This window comes from Ovis aries, chromosome 3, assembly GCF_016772045.2.
Source record: "Ovis aries strain OAR_USU_Benz2616 breed Rambouillet chromosome 3, ARS-UI_Ramb_v3.0, whole genome shotgun sequence".
NCBI lineage: Eukaryota > Metazoa > Chordata > Mammalia > Artiodactyla > Bovidae > Ovis > Ovis aries.
The window spans coordinates 214,673,463-214,684,497 of record NC_056056.1 but is presented as its reverse complement, the minus strand read 5'-3'; the positions used below and the strand labels follow the sequence as shown (position 1 = coordinate 214,684,497).

Genomic DNA, 11,035 nt, shown 5'->3' with positions numbered 1-11,035 from the left:
CAGTCACCCTCGCTTCGTGGGAAGCAGGGTCTTCCTTTACATGTCAAAGCTAGAGGGTCCATGCAGGTTAGAAGTAGAAATGGGAAAAAGAAAGTATATGGACAACATTTTGAAGGGAAAAGTAAGAAACCAGACATAATTTTCTGTAGACTCTGCAACACTGCTCAGAGGGGAATTGGAGGCCGAGGGGATCAGCACCTCGGTCAGTCTGGATCCAAGAGCTCCGGGAATGGCCTCTTCCAACCCCCTCGCCCGAACCATCCTGTGATGTTGGGAGCTGTATCTGGGATCCCAGAGCTCTTCCAGAAAAACCCACCCTTCTTTACCCCAATAACTTACACAAAGCCAAATAGAATAAAGCTGCCTAGAGTAAAGGGTTAAGGGGGCTGGGACCCCAGGGGAGAGTGGCAGGGTTGTGAGCTCCTATTCCAGATGGCCTACAGCTCTGCAGAGTGGGAGACCCACGAGGTAAGGGGTCCAACGTTGATGGACCCTGAGGGTATTAAGCTCGGTGAAATAAATCAGCAAAAACCAAATGCTTTGTGAGCTCACTTACATGTGAAATCTAAGAAACAGAATAACCAAGCTCACAGATCCAGAGAACCAGAGAGAGACTGCTGATTGCCCGAGGCGGGGTGGGGTTGCGAAATGGGAGAGGGGGTCAAGAGGTATAAACTTCCCATTGTCCGATAAATAAGACAGAGCTCAGACGCGGTTCCCAGAGGCCGAGGCAGAACTACAGCTCCCGAGATGTCCCGCGCCAGCTCCACGCCCCTCGATACTGGGGCGAGACTACAACTCCCGTGGTGCCTCGGGCGCCGCCGGCCTCTGATTGGCTGCGCGGAGCGCGCAGGCGGTGGCCCATGGCTGCGCTCGGCGAGGTGGCGGCGCGGTGGGCGCCGGGGCTGTGGCGGCGGGCGGTGCGCGCGGCCGCGTGGCTCGGGGGCAGGCGTTTCGCGAGCGGCGGAACGCAGGTGAGGGCGGCGGATACGGGGTGGGCGGCGGGAGCCCGAGGGACCTCGCGTGCCGGACTCGGAGCTGGGTTCCCGACCTCTGGATGTCATTTCCACTCTCCCGCCTTGGCCGCGAGTGGCGACGTCACGTCCCCTGCGGGCCTGCCACGCGGGTCACTGTCTCCCCGGCTCCGTCCGCACAGCCCCCCGTCGCGGGGGCGACCCGGGGGCTGGGGACTCGGGACCCTAGGCAGGACCCCAGCCCCCCAGGTCCTGACTTTCTCCACTTTCCTGGTGGCGAGAGTGGGAGGAGGGGGAAGTGATGCCGCTCCTTTCGGGGTCAGCCCTGCCCCGGCCACGCACTCCCCGTGTGACTTAAGGCAAGTTACCGCCCCCCCCCCCTTGGTGTTCACAGGGGACACCGAAACCCTCGGGTGCTTGAATCCCACAGCTGGGCCCCACATCCGCGGATGCACCAACCTGCTTGGTGTGTGAGGCTTGCCGTCACAGTTGGTTGAATCCAGGGCTTGCCTGGTGGCTCAGCGGTAAAGAATCTGCCTGGAATGCAGGAGACATGGGTTCAGTCCCTGGATCAGGAAGATCCCCTGGAGAAGGAACTGGCCACCCACTCCAGTATTCTTGCCTGGAGAATCCATGGACAGAGGAGTCTGGCAGGCTATATAGTCCATGGTTGCAAAGAGTCAGACACGACTCAGCGACTAAGCACGTCGGCGTCAGGGCTAGCCCTTAGCATGCAGTGTTTTTGCAAGAGGCTACCACGGGCACTTTGTGTGATGTAGGCAGTACCTGTCACAGGGACTGCAGAGATGGAGCTAGTCGGAGTGGACAGTGTCCCAAATGGTGGTTGTGCTGCTATTGTTGAAAAACACATCCACCAGTTCCAGATAAGAAGCAGAAATACAAAGGAGCATCTTCGTTGTGCCTTCATTTCAAACTAATCTTAAAACCACACTTTTAAAAATTGAAGTATAGTTGACTTACAGTATTGTGTTAATTTCAGGCATATAGCAAAGTGGTTTAATTGTGTGTGTGTACATATACATATATATATGTGTATATACACACATATATATGTTTTTTCAGAGTCTGTTCCATTATAGGTTATGGCAGAACATCAAGTATAGTTCCCTGTGCTATATATTAGTTCCTTCTTTATTTTATATATAGTAGAAAACCACACATTTTAGCACTGCCACAAATATGAACTTTAATTAGAAAATCTAGCCTGATACCCAGGACTAATTAAAAATAATGAAGTGATATAGAATAAAAATACAGAAGAGAATAAAAAGAAAAAAGAATGAGAAGAAAAAGAATCTAATCCTGTTTCCTTTGCTCTAGGAAACTTCACTTAAAAAATTAATAGATGTTATTTTTTAGAGCAGTTTTAGGTTTTCAGAGAAGCTGAGCAGTAAGAGTAGAGAAGCCCCAGACCCCAGTCCTCCCGTTTCCTGTTCTTAATGATGGAGGGGCCTTGGCTCACTCAGTTGGTGGCTAGATCCTGTTTCTGTGACTGCACACACCTGATCGTTGGAGGTAGAGTTTACACTCCCACAGGAATAGATGAGGGAGTGCCCGGTCATTGCTAAATTGTCCTGAGACCTTCTTGTTCTTAGTAGTGGGGTCTGTGGATTCTTATGTCTAAGAGAGCAAACTATTTAGAATATGGCCACTAAGAGCAGTGAAACTATGGTCAGCTTTTGCTGTCATCAGCACAAACAAGCTATCTTATATTTTAACTGTGTATTTAAAAAAGAAATCTAAGAACAGTATTATGAACTGCATAGACCCATCTTCCAGAATCAGCAGTTATTAATATTTGGCTGTACTTGCTTTGCTTATCTCCCTCCACTCTTCTATTTTGTGGCTCTAAGAGTTTGAAATGAATCCCTGATTTCTTGTTATTTCAACCCTAAATTCTTCTCTGTGCACCTCCAAGAAAATAAGGATATTCTGAACATAAACACAGTATGTGTGTGATGAGAGTGGCTTGACTTGGCTGATTCAAACAAAAGGAAAATGGCAAACAGGTTAGGTTGGATTTTTCTGACAATTGAAAAACGTCTTGTGTGTTAATAGTTCATAAAATAAGAGGTGGGATGAATTTTTAAAAAGAGAATAGTGTTCAACTTTGTAAATCCAAGAAATGCAGATTGAGAGGAGATTTTTTTTTTTTTTTAACTTTGAAACTAACAAGACATTTGATTCTTAACAAACTCTGATATTGTGAAAACCTCTTTGGCAAGGGCACCAGGGTCCATGTGAGCTGATACATGTTTTAGAAGACAGCTTGTTAGGAGGTGTTCTGTCTTTGAAATGTCTGTACGCATTTGGCTTACTACCCCTGCTTCTAAGAATCTAGCTTAAGGAAATGTCCGTAATATGGAAAAATCAGCAAGCAGGAGGAGGTTCTTTATAATGTAATTTATAGCCGCAGAATATGGGGAAACCTAAGTGAGATAAAGGAAACCTAATATTAGTGGAATATTCACTGAGAATATTATGTAGCCAGAAACATGGAGGATGTAAGGCTGTGTGTACTGATGCCGAAAGAAAACCAAGAGAGACCGGTGAAGAGAAGATGGGAAAAAAGCAGAGCATAGTGCCTTCTGTGTGTTGGCGAAAAGATGAGAAAGTAGCACCATCCAGGAAGGGTTTCTGGAAAATACCAAGAGGGGTTGGCACTGGGTGGAAGAGGAAGCAGGAATCGTAACATTTTTTCTCTATGTCATCTGTAGCGATTGAGTGGTTTTTAAAAGCTCTGTGTGTGCTGTTATGGTAAAACTTAAAAGGTGGTTATGAAGGCTGTTGCAGTAGATTAAAATGTTTCACGTCAAGCAAAAAGAACGGGGCACAAAATCATACATATAAGGGGCAGTCTCAGCCACGTAACAGAAGACTAGAAAAAGGCGATCAAAAGAAATACTGATCCATCGTGTTCAAGTCCTGGGCTTGTTTCTGAATTTCTCTATTTTCCAATTTAAAAAATTCCTTTAGGGACCTCCCTGGTGGCTCAGTGGTAAAGAATCTGCCTGCCAGCGCAGGAGACGGTGATTCGATCCTGCTCGGGGAAGATCCCACAGCGCGTGGAGCATCTAAACCCATGCACCACAGCTGCTGAGCCTGTGCTCTGGAGCCGGGGAGCTGCAGCTACTGAGCCCACCCGCCACAACTAGAGAAACACACAACTAGCTTTCTTGCTGCAACTAGAGAAAGCACGTGCAGCAACAAAGACCCAGCACAGCCATAAATAAATAAATGAAATGAAAGTAATCCTTTATATCAGTTATGCAAAAATAACTTTAACCAAGTAGTTATGTGCTTAAACATACCTGAAAAGGCCTAATTCTCTATTGCAGATGGATCTGCCTGGCCGGCAACCCCAAGTCATCCTCTGGAATCCGTGGCCCTGGCTGGCCCGAGGGTGGGGATGAGGCCTCCTCCCTCGCCTCCCCACCCCACTACCCCTCTGCCTGACTTGGGCCGTTCTCGTCTCCTCTCCGTGCAGAGCCCGCCCACTTTTGGGTTGCTGTTGGACATTGATGGGGTGCTGGTGAGGGGCCACCAGGTCATCCCTGCTGCGCAGGAGGCCTTTCGCCGGCTGCTGGACCCTCAGGGGCAGCTGCGGGTGCCCGTGGTCTTCGTCACAAATGCTGGGAACATCTCGCAGTGCAGTAAAGCCGAGGAGTTGTCGGCCCAGTTGGGCTTCCAGGTGAGGACGCGGTGGAGTCTAGACGCCAAGGACCTCCCCCCACCATGGAACCCCTTTCTCCAACACTGACTGCACCCTTGCCCCGGGATGGGGGACACTGTGGATGAGCCAGGGTAAATCTTCCATACCCGCTGGAAAAATAACTTGAAGCTCAAGGCCAGACTCAGGGAGAGAGCCCCATTGGCAGAGTCCTCTTTTATGAAAATGAGCACTGTGGACTTGGCCATTTCTGTCTTTCCTCCCAGGCGTCAGGGTCACGTGTTTCTAAGTGTCCATGTGCTGGGGGGATGCTGAGGTGACAGTGCTCTTTTCTTATGAGTAGGATGGCACAGTTCTGGAGCTCTTGTCTTTCGCCCACCAGCAGCTCTCACCCCCCAGCATCCACATGGCGTGTGTTGGCAGTGGATCTGGATTTTGGAAAGAGTCCTCATGAAACCTAGAGAGTAGAGCCATTGCCGAGTGGCTGGGACACTGCTTGGGGACCTCCCCTGGTGTCCAGACAGTGGGTGTTTGAGGTCACCATTAGCATAGATGCTGAAAAGCCAGGTTTTATTTAGAACTGAAAACTGTCAGAGGCAGAGGCAGGTCTGAGCTCGTGCACGAACCCTGTGGTTTTCCAGCAGGGCTGAGAGATCGGGGTGTGGGGAGCAGGGCGAGCGGGGCCTGTGGTGGCCACAGCTCCTGCAGGCTCTGCTGTCCGGGCCCCTCACCCATGTTGGGGTAGCTCCAGAAGAGTTGGGCCCCCTCTGGGCCCGTTTCTCCTCCCCATGTCCCCACTGCTCCCGACGCTGCCCTTGGCTGCCCTCGCCTGCCCTCACCTGCGTGTCATCTGCTCTCCCTCTCTCGGCTGCCCTGCAGGTGCAGCCTGACCAGGTGATCCTGTCCCACAGCCCCATGAAGCTCTTCTCGCAGCATCATGACAGGCGGATGCTGGTGTCTGGGCAGGGGCCCCTGGTGGAAAACGCTCGAGCGTATCCTTCTGCTGCTTCCAGCTCTGCTGTCCTTGCCCGGCTGAGGGGACTGGGGCCCAGCCTGCTTGGTGCCCACGAGAGGAGGGAGGGCAGCTCCCAGTTGTCCAGCCCTGGTGTCTGGGGGTTCCTGAAAGCCAGCTCGCTGCCGTCAGCCCACTGGGCAGCTCCCTGGAGAGTCTGACTCACCGTGGCCCAAGAGCCCAGGTGGTTCTGTGGTTCAGTTTGAGCCCCACGGCTCCCTGTGCTCAGTGCTCATTTGTGTGAGGCTCACCTCCAGGCGTGTGCTTATAAGGGTCAGTCCCTGCTCTGAAGCATCCTGTTCACTTGCTGCTCCTGTGAACCCGAGCTGAGCTCCGGCGTGGGCAGCCGCGCCCTGGGGGCCAGAGCAGCACACGCCTGCTGCCTCATCAGGGCTCCTGCTGGAGGCAGCGAGAAGGGCCTTAGGAAGGAGCACAGCAGAGAGCGCTGGAGGGTGAGGCTGCATTGTGTCCGCCACCCCCTTTAGACTGAATCTGGTCCATCTGCCCATCGTCCAGATGTCATCTGGCCTGGCTTCTCCAGGTTCTGCCTAGCCTCCTTCTCACCGAAGAGTCTTCTCTCAGCCGTCCTCAGAGCGCTGGTGCTCCCGGCTCTGGGCCAGTGTGAGCTCGGGGATGGGGCTTCCTGTGTGCCTCTGCTCGGGGGTGCCCACCACTGGCGCCCACGCCTGCATGCAGTGTCTCCTGGTACGTGCTGGCCTCATGTGCTCTGTCTAGGGTTGAGGCGGGCTTGATCGGGTTGGGGGTGCTTCCTTCACTTTCAAAGGCATCTCCCCCCGCACCCTGCCCTGGCCACTTTGCTTCCTGACCTTGCTGCAGACTGGGTTTCAAGCACTTGGTCACAGTGGATGAGCTGCGGGCTGCCTTCCCGGTGCTGGACATGGTGGATCTGCAGCGGCGGCCCAAGACCACGGTAACGGGGCATGCTCGGGCCCCCCTCGCTGACCCTGCAGCCTTGCCCCAGAGAGCAGGTCCCTTGCAGGACACGACTGGCCGAGGATTTAGTCCCTAGATGTGCTTGGCGAGGACTGTCCTCTCTCCTTCTAGAGTCCTCTCGTCCCCTCCAGCTGGTGGCTTTGTGCTTTACCAGCTCTCCCAGTCACCTGGGAGGACCCTAGCCTTTGTAGGGCTGATCGTGGCTCTGCAGTCCTGGGGCCCCTGGTGGGGCGGGGCTCCCATCCCTTCCCTGCCTCTGAGCCATGCACTGTGTGTCCTCAGCCAGGCGTCGCCCCAGCTCTCAGGACAGCACAGTGACAGCCCCCAGGGCCGTGCTTGGCCCAGGTCTCAGCTGATCATGGGCAGAGCCGAGACCTGGGCAGCTGTTCCTAGAAGGAATGGGCCCCAAGACCGCAGTCAGTGGTGGCCCCGCCCCTGGAGTGACGCTAGGCTCCTATCCCTCCTGGGCTCATCTTCTCGGCCGCCTGATTCCAGACCGGCACCTCCCATCCTTGTTGCAAGAAGACAGTGGAGCAGCTGACCCCTGGCTGACCTTCACACGTGGTGCCCCCGCTGGGCGCTCTCACCCTCTCCCTGGGGACCTCCCCCTCGGCCTGTCAGCTTCTCCTCGGCTTGGGCCACACCAAGGGACCCTCTGTCTGTCCTCACACGTCCCAGCCCTGGAAACCAGGTGACCATGGCATTGACGGTCTCTTCTTGGTCTCTTGCAGCCGCTTCCAAGGAGTGACTTCCCTGCGATTGAAGGTAATGAGGTCCCTGCGTGATGCGGGCAGTGTGGGCGGGGTGCTAGACACTGGGCTCTGGTCTCCATCTGCCATTCACCACCTCTGAGACATTAGCTGCTCATCTTTCCTTCCCCATGCCACCTGCCTCATTATTCCAGAAAAATTGTAAAGGTGGAAAATCTAAGTGGAAAGGTGCCTAAGGTAACCTGGCCCAGTGTTTCTCAGCCCTGTTGAACCCAGTTCTGCCTGGGCAACAGAAAAAATATTGTATGGTTCCACTTACTATCCTGAGTGTTCTCATAGATACTATAACTTTCCTATACACAAATGTTATGGAGAAGGAAATGGCAACCCATTTCAGTATTCTTGCCTGGAGAATCCCATGGACAGAGGAGCCTGGCAGGGTTACAGTCCATGGAGTCACAAAAGTCGGACACGACTTAGTGCCTCAGCCACCACCACCACCATACACAAAGGTTAATTCACTCGAAAGCCATAATTGTATGGAGAAATAAACGTTTTTTAGTAAGGTAATCTGCATTTCAGTATGTAATAATTACCCAAGAGAACATAGTTAAGTAGCAAAATGATCATAGCAAAAGTAGAATCCCTGGGAGTGTCACAGCTATAAACGCAGTGTGTTCACGGGTGTGTAGGTGTGCCTCAGTGTGACAAACGCAGTGTGTTCACAGGTGTGTAGGTGTGCCTCAGTGTGACTCAAGTTAGGGGCAGTGTCATCACTGGTGATGTGCTTTTCCCGATTGGGAATAAATCTTGGTAAAGTTTTGAAGAAATGAAGTGCAGTCTTCTCATGACCAACATAGTTGCATTTTGGAAAAAAATCTTGTGGGGAATGGAATTAAGATTTAGGCATATCTCATGGTAAGCAGGTGGTTCTGTGTGTCAGCTGTCAGTAGACCTGGGGGACTTGACTGAGCAGGGCTGTCCTGAGCCCCTCGTGTCCCGGCCCCTCCCACAGCCCGCACTGCGCGTGTCAGTCCTTGTGACAATGAAAACAGCTCTCTGGGGCGTGCTGCCCAGCGGGCCGCGGACTGGCCAGGGCCTGGTCTTGAAGCTGGCGCGGAGCCTGTGGGCAGCTCAGCCTGCGTGTTCTGCCGGGTCTCACTTTGATCCTCCGCACAGCAGTGAGTGTTGTCCTTATGTAGTTGAGGAAGCTGAGGCTGAGACACGCTGAGAACTAGCCTACAGTCTCAGAGGGACGTGGGCAGCGTCGGCCCTGTGACCCTGTCTCTCCACTGTGTTTCCAGCTGGCCCTGGGACTCGGGGGACGTGACCGGGTGGCTGAGGTGCTGGGCAGGTGTCGGTCAGCAGGGGCTGTTGCTCCTCTGCTTTTAACCCTTGGATGGCCAGGTGGACACACGAAGGAGCCCTCAGGAGCTCCTCCTGGCTTGGCTTTGTCCACTTCCTGGGACCTGTGCCCTCTCCAGGGCCATGCACCCGGGGAATGGCTGGGGCCGGGCTCGGCAGGACTCCCCGAGGGGCGCCCTGTGCCGTGGCTCACCGTCCGCGCTCTGCAGGGGTGCTTCTCCTGGGGGAGCCTGTGCGCTGGGAGACGAGCCTACAGCTGATCACCGATGTCCTCCTCAGCGATGGGAACCCTGGCACGGGTCTGGCGACGGCCCCCTACCCCCACCTCCCCGTTCTGGCCAGCAACACGGACCTCCTCTGGATGGCCGAAGCCAAGATGCCCCGGTGAGGACACGGGGTCCCCGCCTCAGCCCTGGGTCCCCGCCTCCAGCTGCTGGTGGCTCCTCAGCCATCCGGGTGCTCTGAGCTCAGACCCCTTCCTCTAGGCCCCAGGGTTACCATGGTGACCTGCCCTCTGGGAGCAGTCTCCAGGGTCACTTCACATACTGAGTAGTAAAGGAACACTGCCGCTTACGGAGCACGGGTGGTGGATCGAGGTGGGGGTTACCCCCGCTTGCCCGCCAGCGTCCAGCAGGACGGCTCCTTACAGCCCGCGGAGCCGGAGTGGGGCTCAGGCCCTGTTCTCCGCGCCTTCCCCTCCCCTCCCTGCCTTCGCCCGAGGTGCTCGTTCTGCCACTCCTTGGTGTCCTGCCCATAAGACGCAGGGGAGGGAAGAGGAAGGATTTTCAGGTTTTGCTGACCCCCAGGTGACCTCCCTGGAAGGGCAGCTGCTGGTACTGTTGGGCTTGTCTGGGGCCACAGGCAAACAAGTGACAGCTCTTCCACCTGCCTCCGGATGAGCTGTGCGGTGGGTCCGTCACTGGTGCGGGGGCCAACCCCGAGCCACTGCGCAGCCGCCCAAGAGGGACAGGTCACTGTGTTAGCTCTCGTTGCTTTTTTAAAATGCAGTTCCACAGCTCGCGGTCAGGCATGTCTTCTGGAACATTCTTCCTAGAGTTCAGGTTTGCTGATGATAGGTGAAGGGAGTGGGTTATGTAGGACCGAATGGCAGGAGGCGACTTATTGTTGATAAAGCCAATTTGATGTCACCTGTTTATTCAGTAATGTCAAAATTGAAACCTCCCTGGCAGGTTTGGCCATGGGACCTTCCTGCTGTGCCTGGAGGCCATTTACCGCAAGCTGACAGGCCGGGAGCTGTGCTACTCGGGCCTCACGGGCAAGCCCAGCCTCCTCACCTACCGGTACGCTGAGGGCCTGCTGGCGCAGCAGGCAGCGCGGCGAGGCTGGGCCGCCCCCATCCGGAGCCTCTACGCCGTGGGGTGAGCCCCCCTCCTCCCCCGTGCTCATGCCCCAGCCCCCCTCCACCCTGAGTGGATAGCACCCTGCCCGCTTCCGCCACACTGAACTGGGTCCTCTCTCCCCAGCGACAACCCCATGTCCGATGTCTACGGGGCCAACCTGTTCCACCAGCACCTGCAGACGCAGCAGGAGGGGGCGGCCCGGAGCTGCGCCTCCATCCTGGTGTGCACGGGTGTGTACGGTCCCCAGGCCCCCAGCCCCACCGTGCCTGCCCCGGGCAGTGAGGGGTCTCCGTTCCACGGACACCGGGACTTCGGCTTCAGGCCTGAGCTCCTGGAGGCAGCTCACGTGGTCAGCGACTTGCATGAGGCTGTGCGGCTAGTCCTCTGCAAGGAGGGCTGGGCTCTCTAGGGCCCAGGGATGGGGTGGGCTTGCTGGCTGGCCCCCAGCCCCTCCCGTGCCCATGCAGACAGTGTCCTCACCTGGTGGGGGTCTCTGCCTGCTGCCACCATGGGCTGTGACTCTCAGACACTATTTTGTATGGTCTTTTAACTTACTTCCCAGAGACTTTGAACCTATTTTTTTTTAAGTGAAAATAACTACAATAATAAATATTCATTTTGCTGTGTCTTGTGACGCTCTGTCTGGTATGCACTAAAAAGTCGCGTAGGGAAGGATGGTGGGCAAGTGGAGTGTGTGACCTGAGGCATTGGTGAGAGCGTGGTCCCCAGCCCACTGCAATCTGGGCCTCGAGCCTGGTCTGTGCAGGAGTGAATCTGACCCAGGCCTCACCACGGACTTAACCACTTCCTTGATGTGGAAAGAAAGAGGGGCCTTTCCTACGGTGACTCTAGAAACTGTCTCATGTTCCTGGCTGCTCTCCCAGTCATCCCAGTCATCCCATGCATCTCTTCCAGTATTGTGGCCCCCACTCGCCATGTGCCCGCCCCCAGCCAGCCCTGGTCCCCAT

The 11,035-nt window shown here is 54.9% G+C and overlaps 1 protein-coding gene across 2 annotated transcripts; it reads left to right on the top strand.

Moving 5' to 3' along the window:
* Positions 1–855: 855 nt before the first annotated feature.
* Positions 856–10,693, top strand: HDHD5 (haloacid dehalogenase like hydrolase domain containing 5). 2 transcript variants are annotated; one of them, XM_027968063.2, is made up of 8 exons: positions 856–974; positions 4,483–4,686; positions 5,545–5,657; positions 6,515–6,608; positions 7,363–7,396; positions 8,916–9,090; positions 9,897–10,085; positions 10,191–10,693. In XM_027968063.2, exons 1-8 carry the CDS (start codon positions 864–866, stop codon positions 10,474–10,476), a joined length of 1,206 nt encoding a protein of 401 aa, XP_027823864.1. In that variant the 5' UTR covers positions 856–863; the 3' UTR covers positions 10,477–10,693. The 2 variants fall into 2 exon arrangements, with proteins under 2 accessions (XP_027823864.1, XP_027823865.1); XM_027968064.2 differs by having other exon boundaries at positions 4,334–4,686.
* The last annotated feature ends 342 nt before the right edge of the window (positions 10,694–11,035 follow it).

Coding starts and splice junctions, on each gene's coding strand:
- HDHD5 (XM_027968063.2), top strand. CDS start 864: ATGGCTGCGCTCGGCGAGGTGGCGGCGCGGTGGGCGCCGGGGCTGTGG. Junction 975..4,482: donor TCGCGAGCGGCGGAACGCAG/GTGAGGGCGGCG, acceptor CTCTCCGTGCAG/AGCCCGCCCACTTTTGGGTT. Junction 7,397..8,915: donor TGACTTCCCTGCGATTGAAG/GTAATGAGGTCC, acceptor CGCGCTCTGCAG/GGGTGCTTCTCCTGGGGGAG.